The 21,672-nt window shown below is 30.3% G+C and overlaps 3 protein-coding genes across 7 annotated transcripts in view; 1 reads left to right on the forward strand and 2 right to left on the reverse strand.

The window, feature by feature from the left end:
- Window positions 1-696: 696 nt before the first annotated feature.
- On the reverse strand, window positions 697-7,121 carry prt (portabella). Its single transcript, XM_065502447.1, has 8 exons — window positions 6,917-7,121; window positions 4,572-5,219; window positions 3,075-3,178; window positions 2,836-2,998; window positions 2,672-2,712; window positions 2,294-2,602; window positions 1,852-2,214; window positions 697-825 (listed from the first exon to the last, which is right to left on the reverse strand). Exons 1-8 carry the CDS (start codon window positions 7,119-7,121, stop codon window positions 727-729), a joined length of 1,932 nt encoding a protein of 643 aa, XP_065358519.1. The 3' UTR covers window positions 697-726.
- A 6,628-nt stretch (window positions 7,122-13,749) lies between these two features.
- Sec23 (transport protein Sec23) lies at window positions 13,750-18,246 on the reverse strand. 2 transcript variants are annotated; one of them, XM_065515678.1, is made up of 6 exons: window positions 17,913-18,246; window positions 16,564-17,846; window positions 16,327-16,480; window positions 14,717-15,265; window positions 14,503-14,523; window positions 13,750-14,252 (listed from the first exon to the last, which is right to left on the reverse strand). In XM_065515678.1, the coding sequence occupies exons 1-6, from the start codon at window positions 18,189-18,191 to the stop codon at window positions 14,163-14,165; spliced, it is 2,376 nt and encodes a 791-aa protein (XP_065371750.1). In that variant the 5' UTR covers window positions 18,192-18,246; the 3' UTR covers window positions 13,750-14,162. The 2 variants fall into 2 exon arrangements, with proteins under 2 accessions (XP_065371750.1, XP_065371751.1); XM_065515679.1 differs by lacking the exon at window positions 14,503-14,523.
- Window positions 18,247-19,646: 1,400 nt separating this feature from the next.
- MTA1-like (metastasis associated 1-like) overlaps window positions 19,647-21,672 on the forward strand; it is a 30,076-nt gene continuing 28,050 nt past the window's right edge. For all 4 annotated transcript variants that reach the window (XM_065515680.1, XM_065515681.1, XM_065515682.1 and 1 more), the window contains exon 1: window positions 19,647-19,826. In XM_065515680.1, coding sequence (XP_065371752.1) covers window positions 19,799-19,826 — 28 coding nt within the window. In that variant the 5' untranslated portion in view covers window positions 19,647-19,798. The remainder of the gene's footprint in view (window positions 19,827-21,672) is intronic.

The following is a 21,672-nucleotide window of genomic DNA, read 5'->3' on the forward strand; positions in this document are numbered from 1 at the left end:
TTTATCCGAGTAATACAACATTTGTTTAACATCCGTTATTTCAGCTTATGTTTTTGGTTTTATTAAATATTTTTTTCACGATTTTGAGTCAAAAAATTATAAAGACATATTAGCTTTGTTCCAGTATTAGTAAGTTTTTAGGTTTTATAGAACATAATTTATTGTTTTTCTGACTAAAACCTGTTAATATTGCTAGTACTGGGACTTAGAAATTATTTAAACAATTTCTTATATTGTATGAATAAGTTTTATATTAGTTAAATTTTAGTACTAATCAGTTTAGCACGATAAGGTCAGAATTCAGAGTTAATTAGTAAGTTCCAGAAACTTATAAGTACGTGAACACTGCTATTCCATTGATTTTTTTTTAAATAGACTTATTATATTTAAAGTGGTCCATAACAAAACGCTATAATACCGATTTTAAAGTCTTTAGTTTTTTTTTTGGCTGAATCCAATTTACACATTAAAATCTATGCAACCACTGTTAAAAACCATACCATAACAAATATAATGGTTCAATTAAATTTATTCGTTTATCCAAAAAATGGGTAATGTTGAATTATTGCGTGTTGTTATGGACTCCTCATTTTGTATATCAACACCAAATAATATTTTTAGTATGTATATTTACATATATAATAATATGTATGTAGTAGGAATTACAGATATTGCTGATGGATAGTTCGAGTTTTTATTTATAAAGTTTTATTAGGTGCAATCAATTCACTCTGTGTCCACTGCATTATATAGTTGTTTATATTTACTGCCGTGTCCTCCTCCAGTTGAACTTAATAACATTTCATTTTGTTTGTCGCGTAAGATCTGTTACAACAAAAAAATAAAAAAAACACTATAAATAAATATACATACATAAATATATTGAAAATTAGCTGTTTCTAGGGTAAATTTTATGTACATTAGGAATATTTTTTAAATATCGGCCCTATCCATACCGCAAAGTATGGTAGCTTTATAAAGATCCAAGAATTCGGTTTCGGTCTGTATTCGTGTAAATGGCCGAATTCCAGAAATTACTTTTAAAAAGAAAAAAGCATTTATTATGCAATTTTGAAAATCATAATACAGACAATATTGAGTTATTGCAAAGTTTAGACCATATTTGTTAAAATAATACCTAAGTTTCCATTGTTTTGTCAATGTCGTAATAAAGAAATCTTTTAATTTTGTTTTCTCATTTTTAGAATTTAATTAATTATGTCCTTTGTTTTTTGTTAAATTAAGTTAATAAAAGTATACAAATAAAATACTACAAAAATGTTAAAATTTTTTAAAAAATTATTTCAGATTTTAGGCCACTAATGAAATATTTGGAAAAGTTTCCATTGTTTTGTCAACCACTGTATATACAATGATGCAAGACCATTTACACATGATTGTCAATATGGGCTATTGTGACTAATTTAAACTATCCGTATTGTAAATTTTAATATATAAAGAGTTGTTGTATTCTTTTTGCCTTTTGCGCAATTTTTGTATTAAAAAATTTTAAATTTAAATTTCAGTTTACTTTTCTTCTTGTGCATAGGAGATCATGATCATGTAATAAATCATCGCTCAAATGTTAACGAATTATTTTCATTATTGCTGGTACTAAACTTTGAAACAACCATAGAGTTCAAATGCAAAAAACATTCTCAATAAGGTTTTGTTCAAAAGTGTTAAACTTTTCATTGCAAATGTCGGCTAGCACCACCTAATAACACTTAGGTTTGCTAAGGTTTACAATATAAATAATAGTTACCATCGTATAGAGAATTGTATATGTGAACATCTCTTGTTGAAAAAACTTATTAATATGTTTGTAAATAAAATCCTTGTTACACTTACCTTTGGATCATATTTATAGTACAAGTACACCAATGTTGGACCATAAATTATATTGAAAAAACCTACAATGCGCATAAGCCAAGCAAATCCAAAAGCCTGCGCCAATTCACCTCCAATTAGGGGAGCCAAACAATAAGCCAAACTAACAGATGTCTGTTGTATGGCATAAACAGTACCATAACTTGACATGGTATGTGAACTACTCATAATTTTTGTATCCATATCAATTTGATCCTCCTGTGCTAAAGTAGCATCAACAAATGTGGCCAATAGAGGAACTAAAGCAGCATCAATAATGCCAATACCTAAGCCTAAACCAAAATGAGGCAGTAATAATTGTGCTACGGTTGTAGCACTAGGTATCTATTAAAAACACATATACAAAATGTTATATAGAGATTACTTGAAGTCGTTAGTCTTTCATAGTATATATAGTACTTACCAACACCGACGATATGCCCACCAACAATAGTGAAATACAGGATACCTTTATTTGACCGTATTTATAGGCAATGCTGCCAAAGAAATTTGTGCCTACAAAATAGCCTATAGAATCGGGTATAAATACTGTACCCAATTGCCATTTGGTAGGTTTCAAATACTGCATTAACCATATGGGCAAACAAGGTTCTAATATTGCCATGGTCGATGTAGAAACCCATATTGCTATTACAATGGCCAGAATCATTTTGCTCTGTAGTAAGGGTTTCCATTTAGGTTGTTGTTGTTGTTGATCAACATTAACAATAACCTAAAAATGTTGATAACGTTAAATTAAATTAAAAAATAATTAAACACATTTCTTATTTAGTATATATACCTCAGGTTGTATTGATAAATCCATTGTGACCAATTGCATGCCTAAAAATTAATAATAAAATTTAATTTAATTTAATCTTAATTGAGAATTGAAAATTGAAAATTACAGCAAATCATTCCATAAAACCATTCCCAACATAGTAAATTCTTTAGCTTCATTCTTACCTAAATTAATAAAAATTATTGTTGAGAGTATAATAAAAGGAGCCGATTTTCCAAATAAATCATATAATATACCACCGAAAGGATAACCAAGTAGAACACCCAAAGCAATACTACCCAAAATTATACCCATTACTTTTGAACGGCGATCTTCTTCCGGATAATGCTATAAATTGAATATTCATTATACATACATAATTTTTTAAACTTACATACATTTGTATATAAATATTTTTACTTACTTGAGCCACTAAACTCATGCCACAAACACCGATACAAGCAGAACCTATGCCCTGGACGGAACGAGCAATTATCAATGTCGTATACGATTCACCCACAGCAAATACTGAAAATATTAGTATGTATGATAAATAACTAAACTATGTAAGTATAATATCTAAGTTTTGCTACACCTGTTATTTGTGATATTTTCTAAACGGAAGCTTGTTTATTGAAATAAAAATAAGTTCAATATGTAGAAAAAAAATATCGATTTTTAATGGTTAGGATTGCCTCATAACCTAAACATCGTCTTAAATTTTAAATACAATAATATAAAAAACGCTGTCAAATTAATATCAGAAATAGAGAATTATAAAATATATTTGGAATTAACAAATTACGAGGAATCTGAAGAAACTACGAAATCGATCGGAATAAAATCTTTGGAATTGAAACCATTACAAAAATAACAAAGTATAACCAAAATTCAAAACAAAGTATCATCAAGTGCACCATTTTCTTAAACAAAATAAATAATTGATTAATAATAATTTTAATATTTTTTAATAAATTTGTTGCAGTTGAATTTTTTTTGCAGACTATGAAAATTTAATGTATGCCATTTTAGTTTAAATAAGTAGTTGTTAGTAATTAAAATAAAAAAAACCATAAAAAATATCTATGTATATGTAACTTCTTTTATTTAAAATAAAAAAACATAATTTTATATAAATTTGTTCATACAAATTTATATTGATGATACGTTATTGTGGTTTTAGAAAACAACAATTCAAAATAACGAAGGACACATAGCATAAAGTGAGCTTTGGAAAGGTTAGTTTTTTTTATAAAATATATTTCTAGTGGCATTAGTAGTGTTCGTGTACTTGATAATTTGTACAAATTATCACTGGAAGTTACTGGATTCTGTTCGTTTAGTGTTAAAAGCTTGCAACGAGAGAGCAGAGAGTGTTAAAAGTGACAGTTCATAGATAGAGAACATGATATTTTTGATATATTACTGGACATTTTTTGTCCAGTAAAAAATATTAAATTAAAAATATGTTTAGAACATATGGTTGCAAATGAAAACAAAACTCAAAAGTTGAAAATTAATACAATTTACAAGTTTTGCAAAGAAAAGAAGTAGAATAGCCCAAAACAAACGTTTTAAGTTAATTTATAATAAAATACAACTTATTTTTACAAATTGTTGTTCGCGTACTTTTTTTTAATTTTTCAGATTGAGAGTAATTTATTTTTACTCTCTAAAATAAAGTTACTGGATATTTTTTACTGGAAAGTATGCGAACACACCTATTGTAATTCAGATTTGAAAATTCAATATCTCAAGTAGATTGCATTTTATATCGTTTTTTGCTTCTCCTACAAACTTATGAAAAGTGATGTTACCTAATTTTGCATTTTAGGTGATGATATGTAGCTTTTTAATATTTATATTTATTAAGTTTAAGGAACTTGTTTTAAATTTAAGTCCCAAATATTTTAATATTTACCTAGCGATGAGATAAGTAGACAAAATGTACCCAAAACAATGGGTATTCGATAGCCATATTTGGTAGACATGTTACCCACAATGGGATTAAATATTAATTGTACTAGTGCTTTCATGGCCAGCAAAATTCCAATTGAACTATTTTCACTAGCCAGATTAGCATCATCATTATTATGATCCTTTGACATTGTTTCCGCCATTTTATTTCCTTTCTCATTGTTATTATTAATCAACCCCAAATAGTTTTCACCCATTTTACTTTCATCTACATGGTCGGTGGATATCGAATTCCGCTGTTGTTCATTTATTGGCGTCACCATTAACACTTTATTATTATTACTATTATTATCATCGCTTACCAAGTGAATCAATGAAAAATTAACCATCGATTTACCCGGTATTGGATGTTTTGTCATAATGTGTGTTTGTTGTTGTAGTGCTGCCGACTGTTGTTGTTGCTGCTGTGCTGTTCCGTCCAGATTACGATAAGCTAAATGCTGTGCTGTCGCCGCAGCGCCAAGGATACCAAGGCCACCGCTGTCATTTATACTTTTAATGCCTGTTGCTGCATTCGATGAAGCGTAATGTAATGTTGTTATTTTTGTTGTTCTATTATTTATGGTAGCAAGATAATCTGGCAAAATGGGCACTGCGTGTAGTCAAATTAATTTTGATTAAAAAAAGAAAATCACAGAAGATGAAAAAAATGTTAAAAAATCAATATTAATAAAACAAGTAAGATTGTTATATTCGGCTGTGTCGAATTTTATATAACCACCATCAATATGTCTACGAGTCTAGGTCGTACATTATTTTGCAAAGTCATTAATTTTGTAATAAAACTTACATAAGTATATCGAATTGCATTGCAATTTCGATACTTGTATGAGATTTATAAGTGATTTTCGGAAAAGGGGATTTTATGGGGACTTGAATCAGTTATGGTTATAAAACTTGTTTGTGTCCAATTTCATCACGATGTTAATTATTATAAGACAATTATGAATGTGCAAGTAATTTTCTGAGGAGAACCTTGTAAGGGGACTATGGCCAAATGTTTCAACATACTTAACAGTATAATTTCAGAGTACTTACAAAATTTTATTAGGATTGCCGCATAATCAACATACATATTTACGATAGCCAAACAGTATTCCGGGAGGACATTTGTATTACCCATTTTCAACAACAATCAAACCTTATCAACATAGAGTATTTGTGGAAATTTTCAGCCAGCTAGCTCCCTATCGTGTTTTCAACAGACAGACCGACAGACGGACATAGCTAGATCGTATTAGAATCTAATGAGGACTCAGAATATATACTATAATTTTTGTTGCAACATCTAATACTGCGATATGTTACAAACGGAATGATGGTGGATATAAAAATATATGTACGGGTTTAATTTTATATATAAAAGGCCTTATTCATAATTACTTTTTAAATTTATTAAAGCTTTATAAAACAAATTCTGTATGAAAATTTTGTAAAATTAAAAATTGATTACGAATAAGGGGGAATATGTATGAATAATAATGGAAAATTTTGTCCAACAATAGTAGTTTCGTTTAACTGGTAAAATGGTCCTATATAAACTAAACTTTGGTAATTTTTATATATGTATAGTTTATTATTTCACATAATTAAAATTAATATGTTATGAACCTCATATAATTTCACCGAATTTAATTAGGATTTTATTTCAATTTTTGGAACACTATTTTCTTCCCGATTTGATGTTAGATTAGTGGTAACGGTAGTTAAGCAAAAATGATATTTATAGGCAGGATTATTTATAGGCTGGATTTAAAATCATTGCGATATTTTATATTTAGTTTAATTAATTTTCTATCTCATGATCCGCTTAAAAGCAAAATTAAAATCGTTAAAGTCCCCCTTAATTTAGTGTTTCATTATAACATTTCTGTAAGCTTTTACCGTTAGTAGCTATAATTTCAATAACTTTAAGGGCACTGCTACACGTTCAATATATATTGAACGTGTAGCAGTGCCCTAAGTGCACCCAAAGATGCACTATTTTATGACCTGTTTAAATTAGTGCGGCTATACGAATTATATTAACAAAATGATTAAACATTATAAATTTAGGTGATTGTTGCCTGCTCATGTAAAATTTAATTCATGCCATATTCTCATAATGTTCTGATATTTCACAACAGCTTATCCGGCTCTTAGGCGTTCGGCAGAGGTCTCTCTAGCATACAAAGTAGTATGAATTGACTAGATGTGTTTTAGCGGGGTTATTAACAATTTTTAACAATTCTCTACATTTATACCTGTGAAATTTTAAATATATGTACTAGTATATAATTTATACTTTACCAATTACGGTTAACAGCACATTATCCAACAATAAGGCCAAATAGACAATTACAGCAATCATGCTGCGGTTAGGTGTATTATAATTAGGACTAGATGTTCGTCTTTCATTAAACGTTTCATTTAAAACAGAAGCGCGGTTTGCTTGTGATTCATTTAAGTTCATATTTGTATCACTTTCTAAATGCTGTTGTTGTTTTTTAGACATTTTGTTGTAGTTGGCTGGTTTACTTTTAATTACAAATGTTAGAAATAAAAGAAATTTTCTTAAAAATTTAATTTCAACTTAATTATTGCTGACATATGTTTTAAACGAAAACATTTATCGCACTTTTAGATGATGAGTATGTTGGATGTAAATCTGTAAACTAAAAGTAACACTTTTTCCTAAAAGTATGCTTTGTTTTTTACCAACAACTAAAATTCACTGTTAAATTTATCTATAGCTGGGTTTGTAAAACTAACTATTATTATATTGGTAGTATGTAGTTGGAGTGCAGTAACTAACAACACTGTAGTAGTAAGTAATATTATATTTCCATTGTATTCCAAATAATGCGAACCGTATTCAACAGGTGTTAGCGCCACGATGCCCGAAGCTGTATTGAAGAGTAACAGTATGTCGATGCCTGAATTTATATTGTACATATTGTAAAAGTACGAGGAGTATTTTTACATTGTTTGTTTTATTTAGTATTGTCTGAGTAGAAAGAACTTTATGCTCTAAATGGGCAACAATCTGACATTAAGTGTATGTATTTATGTGTATGTTTAAATAAAAATATATTGATACACAGAGAAAAAATATTCTCTAAAATCAATTCATAAACATTCGTCGGTTCAGAAGAAGATTGAATTTTCGTATTTTTTTATGCATGATCCCATAAAATAAGCTGTTTTCCTTTACACTTTACAATAAAAAAAGTAAGAGATCTATATTCGGATGTGTCGAACCTTATATACCCTTCACCAAATTATACATTACATCTCCTTATATCTCAGCCATTTGTGGGCCGATTTTCTCGATTTTAAATAAAAACCGAGTCGGGAGAATTCCCGATACATTGATGTATCAATCATGTTTGTAAGTTATTTGGGGGCTATGGAAGTTGATTTCAACATACAGACGGACATGGCTATATGGACTCGCTGTCTATAACGATCCAGAATATATACTTTGTAGGGTCGCAAATGAAAAATGTAGAAATTACAAACGGAATGACAAACTTATAAACATTGTATACCCTTGCATGTATGGGTAAAAAATAAAATGTCTGCAACAACTTCATGCAACACCAGTTGGCCACGTCTTCAAGACATCCTCAATGATATGTAGCTTCACGACAATGTATGTATGTATATTCATCGACGACATATGAGGGACAGCCAGAACAAATCGTCAAAGAATTTTTCGAACAAATGTCGCGAAAATCGTGAACGTCTAAAAGAAAAACAATGTCGCTCAGTTTGTCGTTTACAGTGTAAAATAACACAATAACAATGAAAAGTTTGGCTATAAGTTAACAGAATACCTAATTCAAGACTTTTCGTCAACATTCAAGATATTAGGTTACAAGTTTTTAAAAGTAAACGAACGGAATCCCGTAACTTCCAGTGATATTTGTACAAATTATTACATATTATCAAGTACGCGAACACTGCTATTAGTTGTGTCCGCGTACTTGATAATTTGAGAATGTTAAAAGTGACAGTTCGTAGATAGAGAACATGATATTTTTTACTGGACATTTTTTGTCCAGTAAAAAATATCAACATAAAAAACGTTAAAAACATATGGTTGCAAATGCAAACAAAACTAAAAAGTTGAAAATTAATACAATTTACAAGTTTTGCAAAGAAAAGAAGTAAAATAGCCCAAAACAAACGTTTTAAGTTAATTTATAATAAAATACAACTTATTTTTACAAATTGTTGTTCGCGTACTTTTTTTGTTACTTTTCAGATTGAGAGTAATTTGTTTTTACTCTCTAAAATAAAGTTACTGGATATTTTTTACTGGAAAGTACGCGAACACACCTATTGTCGCTCATCGGATTGTGTACCAGAGATGTACATGAGTTGATTCGCTTTTTTTCTATATGCCTTTGCATTTGTTGTGTTTTTAAACATCAACATGTGCCAATTATATTGCTTGCAGTGATCGCGCTCTCATATTTTAAATAACGTTAATAATGATTACTGTGTTTTGATTTGTAAGCAAAGTATTCTAATGATTCATAAAAGCTCGATGATAAGTTGAATGCATAAGACAAAATCAGTGCATTAATTTGTTTTAAATAAATTTTCGAGCGTGTTTCAAGAACTAAATTTCGTCCTTTTTTGATACAATAAACTGCGAAATAATAAAAAATATTGAAAAAATTTAAATATGCAAGAAAAATCCTTCTAAATACAGTCTTAAATTAATTCCAACATACTCATATAGAAAAGTGTATATCTACTCAAAAAACTCTGCGTATATTCAAAACACTCATATTGATTCGCTGCTTTTGTGAATGGTAAGAGTTTACAGAATATCCAAGCAATTACATGCATTTTGTAACAAACTACTTGCTGTAGTGAAACATGAAATGACAGCATTCGTTTAATTTATGTGTGGTGATGACTCAGTGTTCACTTTTGCAATATAATAAATATATCATTTGAATGGTATTCATGCACATCTCTGTTGTGTACGTGTAAATTTACAAAAATCTTTGTAAGCTTTGTAAGTATTTTGGCACTATTGGTCCCAACTTGGATTTTATAAGACCTCAGTAGGAAATTTCATACATACATACATATTGCGTTTTAGCCCAGAATTCGAAAAAAAAACTGAGACACGCGGGTATATTTGCAAAATATGTATATAATCAAAAACGTTGTATATAAAATATTTTCTCTCAGTTTAATTTATTTTATTATATATGGAAGTGTTCTTGTGCATGATGTGTTAACAATTCGAATATAAAGTGATTTTATATACAAAAATACATATATTCGGTTGTGTGTATGCTTGTATTTATATGGCAACATATTGAAAGGGTGGCAAATGAGTAGTGAAAGGATACATTTATTTAAAAACATTGTTTTATGAACTTAAAATTGTATGACTTGTTTGAAATGAAATCAAATTAGGGCATACTTTTAGTTATAATAAAATGTTTAAAATATTGCATATTTTTGGGCAAAATTGGCTAAATTATTTACCAACATTTCTATATATTTACATATTTAAAATAATTTAACAAATGTTTGTTTTCAATAATAACAAAACACTTCATCAAAGCGATATATGGGTATGTGTTAATGTTCTTCATTACTTTTCTAATTTTTGCAATATTCATTGGATCCTGAAGAAAATTAGAAGAAGCCTTTGTTCATCCATCACAGAGATATGACCAAAAAAAATCGGCTTCTAGAACATTTTATGGTTGTAGATTTTTCACCAAAAAAGGGGATTTTTCACAAAAACTGAATTTTCACTTTTACTTTAGTTCATATTTACTAAGCTGAAGGGCATATACGATTCGTTATAACTGAAATGAAATTTGTTATGTATCAGTATATGTTTATTAGCCGTTTGAAGTTCTTTAATTTTATCCTAGAAATTCTATAGACATGACACATTCATGTACTTACATACATACATTCATACATATATTTTTAAAGCGTGTTTGTGTTTGATAAGCTTTACGCATATGTATCATTTCCTGCCCAATATCATAATATTTATAAATATTAATAATCTAACGATACAGTCAGTAGCTTATGACGATATAGTCAGTTTGTCTATGATTTGTCCTTATTAACTTGCCAACGCTTTATAAATAATAACCCTTTAAAGGATACTAATATCGCACACCCAGTTCAAAAGTGACACAACTCAAAATTAATTTTTCGGGTTTATATGCATAAACTTTGCACAATACACTTGTTTATATATAAAAAAAATATCAGTGTATTTTGTTGTTGTTAACTGTTGCTAAAAAAAACAGTTATGTCTTTCATTATGTTTCAATTGGTATATAATTTTTTGCGATTTCTGAAAAATTTTAATTTTGAGTTGTGTCACTTTTGAACAATATTTTAAAATATCAAATCGGTCTACGACATCAAAATATGATGAAAATTTATTGATTAATTTTTCGCGAATATGTTAAAATGTGTTCGCCAATGAACACAATAATGTTCGGTACATACTAGGGTATTCGATTTTTCTCTTGTTCGAATAAAACGAATAACTCGAATAAGAGATTTTAACTTGTTCGAATAATTCGATCACACGTTTACAATTAATCGAATTATTCGAATAATATAATTTTTTTTAAAAAAGTAAAGAATGAAGTTTTGATGTCGTTTTTTTAATATTTTAGTGTTAAAGAAAAACAAAAAATTACGTTAAAGTTAAAAATTCAAGTATTGATAATGTTAATAAATACAAAGTCCATCATTAAATTTTCAACAGAAATATTCTGATCAGATTAACTCCCGAACAATCTACAAAACAATTGACTAGCAAACCCTTTAGTTTCCGTTTTGGAGCTATGCTTTAAAAAATTTGAGCTAGTTGGGCATGATCCTGAATTCAAATACAATATAAACGTATTAAGAACTTTTTTATGTCGTTCATTAATTCGGGTTTTAAATCGAGTAACTAATTCTTTAGTAATTAATTATTCACTATTTCTAAATTATTTATAACAAATTGTATTATACATCAAGCTCTATCAATGCTGCCGTATCTTTGCTTAATAAAGTGGTCTTGGGGAATTACACAATAAAGGGAATCTGTCCAAAGTTTGATATCATTGTCAGTGAACATGGCTAATTTGAAGTCAGGCAGTGCATGATTGACTCATTTACAAATACGCAAAATGTTTATTACCATGTTAGACAAAGATGTTCAATGATTTTCAAAATCATATATAAGACGAACTCCATGCTTTTCTTGCAACAAAACGTTAGTTTGCAATATTTGTGTTTAGAATACGATTTATTAAATATTTTGCAAAGATCATGGCCTTCATCTATTTCAATGTAATCATTATAAATGTCATCCTCAATATCACTTTCGACGACCGTTTCAAAATTACATTCAACTCCACTTTAATCTAAGTTAATATTTTGATTATTAATTGCGATTCTTCTAATATTTCGCCAGCTAAATAGCAAATATTTTATTTCGTACCTTTTATTTTCATTGGTTCAAGTCCTAAGTTAAAAATTTTGAAAGATTTGTTTTTAGAATTGTAACTTCTTGCAGTAATATTTATATATTTATGGAAGGAGCTATCGGAACACTCATCTACAGCGATTGAAAATCCCTTTGTTTTTAGTTATTTGTCGAAATTCAGAAACAATACAATTTTTGTGAGTCATTATTACTTATTTAAATTTGAAATTATGAAAAATTTTAAGCAATTTAACAAATTTAAATATATATGAACATTTATTCGTTTTATTCGATTATTCTACATAAAATTGTTCGAATTATTCGTTATTCGAAAATTGTCATTTTTAAATGGTTCGAATGAACTCTCTGGGGCGATTTTAAAAACCGGATTTACGTGACTGAATGAAGCTCAGAATGATACAGAGATAAAAATTTGGTGAAAATATATATACATACATATTTTTTTCTACTAATTTTGACTAATTGTCGATATATGTAAATTGGCTTATAAATTTATTTTAAGAATTTTTTAAATAAAGTATGAAAATTCGTTCGTTTTAAACAATTTTTGTAAATTTTTATTCCATTTTAATTCATTTGAAATATAGCATTGAAAAAAAAAATGAATTAAAAAGTTATACAAAGTTATATAATTTTTTATTTTATATGTTCACAATTTTTGTTCTTTATGCCTCAGAGAATAAATCAAAATTCCATAAAAAAAAGTGCATGACTTTGGGCAAAAGTGGGAGACACGGGTCTTTTGTTTTTTGGTCTTTTATCACGTAGTGGTGTACGTATATGGTTATATTTCCATGTCTTAAAAAATTACACACAGTGTTATTAAGTAATATAAGGTAATAAATAAGGTAAAATCATATTAACTAGTAAACATAAAGCCGAGTAACAACAAATACATACTCGGTAATTTAGTTGTTCTCAAAAATATGAACATTATTTGTATGTATAGTTCGAGTAAGTGTACAAACTTTACAAGTACACGTGTAATACTTAACAACAAATCCATTCATGGATTTGTAAGTTTCGAGCTCCAGAAATAAATGGATCTGAAGTTAAAAATATCCTATTTAAAAGATCTATATTTGTAGCAAGGCACGATATTTTTCATGTATGTTGCAATCTAAACTGTTTTATATCCTTATTTTTCGCTTCAGCTGCTTCATCCAATAATTCACCTATTGACACTAAAGTCTCTATTGTCACTAAAGTTGCTCTCAAAAGGCAATGTTTTTGATATCAGGAGTCGAGATGAAAATCCTATGGAATGGAGTTAGGCACACTACCATAACGATATAGATATAATACCACCTATGTCAGCATATTTTTAATTTTTGTAAATTAAATTACCGTTACCGGAATAAGCCAAAATACCGTTTCAAATCTGTAGCCAACATTGCTTTATACTATAATAAATTAATTTTTTCAAAAAATGTAAAATTACTGTGGAATTTATAACTTTTTTATTTGAAAAATTTTCTATTTTAAGATAGCAAAATAACAAAAATGCCGTAAAATGCACAAAACCTATTGTTATGCTTTCAAACTTACATATATCAGACATGGCGAATATTTAAGTGAGCATAAGTTCGCATATTTGTATATGGACTCTCGACAGGTATTTTTAAAATTAAAAATACAATTATTGATTTATCATTGTTTCTTTTTTATCTTCCTTTATTTTTTAAACTAAATATATTTGTTTTATGTTAAAGTCTTGATTCTTAATTATTATATTTTTTCGTTATTTTTATTTTTTTTAGCATTCTTTAAATAGATTTTATCATTTGGAATATTTATGTTTTTTAATTAATGTTTATAGAAAATACAAATAAGAATTCGTTAAACGCCAGCCTTAACTTATAGTGTAAGAAGAAAAATACATAAAAACATATACATGTATAATAACATAGATTAGAAGAGTTGAACTAAATTATTAAATAGTAATTACTAGATTATATAATGCAATAAACATCGTTTTAATTTTATGAAAGTATTTTTAAGAATATTGCGTAAACTCGATATGAACCGACAATACCATTTATTCATATGGATTCATGTTGTTGAAGAAACGGCAAGTTTCTTTAAGTGTTCCATAAAAAGTTGCAGTGAAACATCATCGGTCAATACTGGAGCACCGCCATCCTAGATAAATTATAAAAAAAATAATAAAATTAAAAATCCTAAAAATGTATTTGAAGACTATAAAAATTTATGCATTTTTTAAGCAATTAATATTAAAAATATTTATGTGAATATTTAAAGGAAAAACCAACACCATCATATATATTCATTGTCTGAAACAAATGTTTGAAGTTGACCTTCACCATTTTAAAAGCATTTAAGAAAAATCCAACAATTATAAATAGTATTATAGTATTTGAAATATAAATACCGTAGCTGAACCAATTGGTGGCTGCATTGTATTGGTTTTTTTTAATAAAAAAAACAAGATTTCGATCGAGGACAATTTTGCAAAAAAAAAAACAAACAAAGGACAACAAACAAAGGCGATTTTTTTAACAAACAAAAACAATTTCATAAATTAAAAATTAATTAAAAACATAAAATGAATATTTTTAAACAAATGATATGATATCGAAACTTACCTGTCCATAGGCATACATATTATTATGCGTTTGAGAAGGATTAACTTTAGACAACAGGAAACGTGCCTGCGAGCCACCGTGCTCCGTGTCAATGTAACGCGGCATGGGGAAACGTGTCTGCAAGATCTCCTGGGCATCATCGACCGGTGCCTGCAGCAACTGCTTGAAATTCTCATATTCTGGCATATCTTGATATTTAAGGGCACGCCATTGTGCTATTGTTTCACCGTGATAAATAAGAATTTGAAAGAAAGTATCCATCAATAATATACGATCGGGTTGTATGGATGATGTATCTAATAGAACTGGTTCGGGAGGACCATTAAATGAATACGAATACAAAATGGGCTGAATCATTATGAGTGATTGTGTAAGATCTTCACGCATTAGCATGTGCCGATAGAATGTGGTCTCATCGGGTGAATTATTGAAAACCTGCAAGAATTGAGAACGACGCAAATGATACATGAACTGCGGGAAGAGTGAGAAATTCTGAGCCAAACGGAAACTGTTGGGATCATCTTTGCTATATTCGCCGAATTTCTGACACTGTAAATTAAATAAGAAGAAAATTTTTAAAAATAAATTATTATCTGTAATTAATTATTTAAAATTAATTTAAATTTCGAATTAAACATTTTACACCTATAATCATACTTTAATAAATTTAAAATTTGTTTTATGAATATGGGGGTTTTTAAACTTTTATTATTTTTAATGATTACGTTTAAGAAACACCAGCTTGCGGATTTTAATGCCGATTCCGCTTTTCAGGCAATAATTGGTTGGTTGAAAAGATGAGAGCTCTAAGGCCCAAGTTATCAAAACTTCATATAAAAAAATGCATACCGGTCCACAAGATTTCTTACTTTACTGCTGGAATAGCCATATGGAGCGCTGCTTTTATATATATTTTGTTTTAAGTTAGATTTTATTTCGTTAAATTTTACTTTAATTAACTTTGTTATAGTTTTTGCGAGCCAATCGATGCTTGGCCTTTGTAAAGTAAAGTTTAATTTTTCTAAAATATGTATCGAGCCCTTTTTAAAATATGATTTAATAAACATTAAAAAACTAAAAAGAAGAAAATAAACTTTAAATTAAATCAAACTATCTATTTATTACATTACAGAATTTATATTGTCATTAGTTAAACCATAGGGTAATATAGAGACGAGTCGGAATTGTCAGAAACCTATATAATCTATATAAACCTAAATCAGACATATGATTTTTTGTATTTTTGTTTGACAAATCGGAGTGTCTCGTCTCTGTGTATAATTCTCTATGATTTAAACACTTTTAAAAACTTTTCGAACTTAACTTCGAATTTTCAAAATTTCAGCCTATTCTGGCTACAAAAAAACTTGTTCAAAATGCAGTTCCAAATTTTCATCTAAACCTAAGTTAAATTTTATTGTTGAAAATAAATAAATTAAAATAAAGTCTGTCAGTCGGTTGAAATTAATTTTGCGAAGTCAGATTATTTATATAACAATTGCAGCAATGTACTATATCAAATATGCTTTTGAAAAATTAGAATATTTGGTTAAAAAATTACTGATTGAAGCTCTCCAACATGTTACGGACTTGTTTAGTTTTAAACTTACCAAACGAATGAGTTGCCTATCAACCCATCTTAATATATCTGGTCCTTCATCGGTTTCAGCACGATAAACAACCATGCGAGCCATTATTACGGCAGCAGCTTCTTGATCAAAACCAGCACTGATATGATGAATATTAGAAGTAGCATCTGCCCAACTTTAAAAAATATAAATAAAAGTTAGTTAGCACTTATCTAAAGAAATTACTTCTTATTTTAACAAAGTTCTCTCTCTACTCACTTTCTTGCCAATGTCGTTACGCGTATACGCCTCTGACCACATGGATGTTGGTATTGTGTTATGAACTGAATGCAACCACGTCCACCCTGCGGTATGGGAGCAGCGTGTTGATTGACGACCTCAAAGAAGAATGCCATTGTTGAACTTGGATTAAGAGTGCACAATTTCCATTGTACCGTTTGGCCCATGCCGATCTCAACATCCGACACCGATGGGCTCTTCACATTCAACGACACACACGAGCCAATGCCGCCAGATATTTTCAATTCCCTCGAACATTTAACCTCCAATGTACCATTGAAAGCCATCTTCAAATCACCTCGTGCATCTCGCGAGAACACACGTTGGAAGGTTTGTTTGAACAAGGACGAATTGAATGAATCGCCCATTACCATGTGACCACCGGTGGAATTACAACACTGTTTCATTTCCATAAGACCAGTTTGATCGAGGGCACAAGAGTAAATATCAATGCAATGGCCGTTAGTGGCTGACCGAAGAGCCAGAGTATCGTAGTGTTTGATGGCCTTTTTCATGAATTTGACATTATCCTTTTGAATGTCGTGATGCGAACGAATGGGATGTTTAAGCTCATCGTCAACGACTTGGCCGGGGCCCTGAGAGCAAGGTCCGCCAACAAAAGCCATAATGCGGGCTCCAGTATTAGGATAAGTGCATTCTAACAAACCCACAGCTATGGCCAAGGCAGCTCCCGTTGAACGGAGATAACGCTTACCCTGAGGCACTGGCCAAGGATCTCGTTGCAATTCACTCAACAAATCTCCCAGAGCAATGTCACACTTGGAGATCGGCTGCAAGAAACGATTGGCCGGCGGTACAGCTGGATGTTGACCGGGTGCACCAGGCATACGCTGCTGTTGGCCAGGCATTGGTTGGCCGGCAGGGCCTGCTGGACCACCTTGTGGCCCGCCCGTTTGGCGGCCAATACCCAACATCTCTTGTACTTGTTTTGCAGTCAAATCTTTAGTGCCACGGAACACATAACTCTTGGAACAACCTTCAGCACCCAATTCATGAACTTGTATCATTTTACCAAAAGTGATAAGACCCACCAAAGCATTGGGTGGCAACAAACTCAAGGACATTTGCAAAGAATCTTTAAGAGCATCCAATTCTTCCTCGTCCATGCACGTATCAACAAGGAAAATGAAAACAGGCGGCATGCATGGGGCACGAGCTATGGTATATTCAATGGTACTAAAGCCTGGAATTAATTCAGCAGGTTGATGTTGCTCCGAAATGGCAGCATATTGGGGAGGGAACTAAAAAGATTTTCGAACAGTTATTAATAAACTAAGTTCTTAATAAAATTATGAAAATAAACTCACCGGATTTCTTTGGAAACAGAAATTGCAAACCCACAATTTAGCTCTATAGTCTACCTGACACAGGGGATTTAAAATGGCACGACAATTGCCTCTGGTACACAATACCGGCTCATACTGAATGGGTGGCAAGTCGGGACGTTCTTTTAGTGGTTGATACAAACAGGCCAATGGCACTACCAAGCGACTGGCATCAATGCGACTTGACGGCCAAACATTCCACGTCAATCTTACACCATCACGATCTTCGTTTTGTTGTATAAACTCCTCATAGGTCGTCATCTTTTTTAGTTGAAGATGTTAATGACCACCACAAAGAATTTTATTTTAAATTTCTATTTTTCAAGAAGAAATATAAAAACTTTATCTAATTAGAGAAATAAAGATTTTTTCAGTTGCTGTGGCTCGGCCACGTCACTACGTTTGACAGTTGCTTTTTTGACAATGAAAAACAGTGATGTTGACTTAGAGATTTTAAAATAAGTTTTAGCGGAAAAAGTTAGTGGTGGTATTTTATCGATAACTGTTTTTTTTTATAGTTAGTGATGGTACTTTTTTTTGTATCTTTGGAAAAATTCCCATATTCTTTTTTTATTTAAATTCCGCATAAATACCGCGAACCTGGTTCTTTAACAAAAAAAAAACCAAACAACAAACCACACACACCACACACCACACACAACATCCATAACCAAAAACCACAACAACCAACAAAAAACACAAACAAAAAAACAAACAAGAAAGAAAGAGAGAGGAGGGAGGAGAAGAGAGAAGAGAGAGAGAGAGAAAGAAAAAAAAGACATGGGTTGGGACGACGGGAGGGGGAGGGAGAGAGAGAAGAAAGAAGAGAGGAGTGGAGAGACACGGACGGGTTGACGGACGGGAGGGCGCTGCTGATTTTTTTTCGCTTGTATGGTGAGAAAGAAAAAAAGTGGTGAATAAAAATAGTGGTGAATAAAAATAGTGGTGAATATAAAAATCGTGGTGAAATTAAGAAATTCACCACAAACTACCGTTATGTCAAAATTTTCAAGGTCATTGAAATTTTGACTCCTAAAAGTATGCAGTGCTATATTTTTTACAGAGGTTGTTGAATTAGCTAGCAAGCAGAGTGTGTGGTAAGTACGGAAGAGTGTGGTGTATATATATATGTATGTAGTACGGACAGACAGACGACAGGAAGGAAAAATATTTTTTTGTCAGGCAAGAACAAGCCGCCGATTCAAAAATTTCGGCGGCGGCGGCTACCGACTCTACGCCGAGTTTTTTTTTACCGGCTGAAAAAAAATCAGCTTTTGACGAATCAAAAATTATAAAAAAGCAAATTTAATAATATTTATATAATAATTTTGTTTGTCTCAACGATTTTAGTTGGAAAAATTCACTGATATTAAAAAAAATAATATAATATTTTTGTAATAAAAATACGGTAGAAAAAAATGAGAGATCGGCGCTAGCCACCAACCAACAACCAGCCGAGTAATTCGGCGGCGGCGTGGATTGTTGAAAAAAATCGGCTGAGCCGCGCCGATACGGCTTGCAGAGATATCAAAGATACACACCATTTTTAAAAATTTTGTTTCTCTCCAACTTCTTCTTTTTCTTTATAATTGAAATTCGTAAACAAATGCAGTGCTGCATTCGTTGGTATTTATTTAGTACAGTTTTTTATAACGTTTCCATTATGAACTATTCAAAACCAACGCTGCAACTCACAGTAATTTTCTAAGATGGCGACGAAAAAAACGCGTCTTGTGTGAATGTAATCATAACAAATTGTGATTTTTATTAATAAATGTGTTTAAAATTGCAAAAAAACAGTGTAATAACATTATTAACATTAAAGTGTATAAAATACATATAAAATTGTGTATGAAAACAAAGTGAAAATGGCTACAAATATGTATCGTGTCGGAGGTGAGATGAAGAAAAAAAATTTTCCATTTTTTCGCTTATATCTTTTGCATTGTGTTTCGTCTTCGTTTGTCGGTTTGCTTTTTTATATTAATTATTGCCCTTCATGTCTCGCACACCTCTTCAACATTTATGCTTTTTTGTGCCACCGATAACGTTGCTCGCTATTTTACGCTAAATTCCACCTAATTTGGTTAATCAAAAGTCCACAGACTTCGTAGTGTTCTTATTTTTGTAAAAAAAATAAATTATTTTAATGTTTTTGTTAACACTTTCCAATAATTACTTTTCCCATAGTAGTTAATGGACGTTGAACTGAACTTAAAAAAATATGTTTCTTGGTGCAGCCACAGTAGATGTAACAGGAACAGCACCAGCATCGGGGGCCTACAACAATTTGATATGGTGCTGATGTTAATAGCACACTGCTTTTTCTTGATGCGGCTGCTGACTGCATTTTGTATGAATCCCGTGTGTGTGTGTACTTTTCTACTTGTATGCAAAAAATATGGAAAATAGAAAGACGGAAGAATGTAATTCAGACAAAACCAATATTGCTGGTTGTGCAAATATGTCTGAATATAGTATTTCACTTGTGTCCATGAAGTAGTGTGATTTGGTGATACATAGTGGTGTTGTGTATTGTATACAACACAAGTTCACTTTTTAGTTTTTATCACACTTTTTTAAAGTTTTTCTACGCGGTGCGTTTTTTGTTTATTCATTACATTAGTTTTTAATTATATTTACATATTTTTATTACAATTAGCAACAAAAATAGGTATTTCTAATTCCGACATGGTCACATGAAGAAATCTACCATCTACTACCCCTTTTTGTGTTGATTAGCTAAAAGAAACAAATCCAGTATGAGTTTGCAATTTGTATTTATATTTTTCTAATTTTAACAAGTGTGTGTACACGAGTACTTCCATCACCACACACCGCCGTTTAAACTCTTACGATTTTAATTTATCTAATTGGAATTTGTTGAATATGCTATTATTGTACATATGGTTTGGTTTATACTTGTAATCTGTAAAAAAAAACTGTTGCAACTAGATGAGAGTTGGATGGAAGATGGTGTGTGTGTGAAAGTTGTTAAATATGATGAATTTCGCTCGTTTCACTAGGATTTATTTGTAACTTTACATATTTTTGGCTAGTTATGTATCCTTAATTTTTTAAAGAAATTTTGGTAGTTTTTTCTGGAGTCATCTATGAATGTTCGTACTTTTATGTTAAATATTGCGATAGGTATATATTTTTATTTATATGTATATTTGTAATGTAAAAAGAAACTTTGTTAGCGATTATGGCCTAGAAGAAACAGAAATAAATAATATTTCAAATTGTTCCATGTACCTACTTTTCTTTTGTACTGCAGTGTGTTGTACAAATCGAATTATATCGTGAAATATACAGTATTGTTATATACCCTTCACCATGAGTGTGTAATGTATACAATGGGACCCTATAAAAGTAGAAAAATGCTTGCGGACGGACCGGTATAAATTAGTTTTTTCTATATGAAGTTTTGACAACTTTTGTCTCATCACTAAATTAAAGTTAGAGTAAGTTCGAGTAATGTGGTATACCTATTTTATATTTGACTATAATTTTTAGAATCTTAATTCGATTGGAACGGTTCTCAGCTGGTGTTCTACTACAAGTTTTAGGTTTACATCCATGAAAGTAAAAAAGTTTTTTAAGTTCAAGTTTCAGAGAAATTTGTGAAAAAGAGAAAAAACCCATAAACAAGCCATTGAAAAAATTGGCGGGTAATGTGGTATACCATGTTCTGTTAATATTGTATACTAAACCACATAACCGATGCATAGTATTTTAG

Source organism: Calliphora vicina, chromosome 1 (genome assembly GCF_958450345.1).
Source record: "Calliphora vicina chromosome 1, idCalVici1.1, whole genome shotgun sequence".
NCBI classification, from domain to species: Eukaryota; Metazoa; Arthropoda; class Insecta; order Diptera; family Calliphoridae; genus Calliphora; species Calliphora vicina.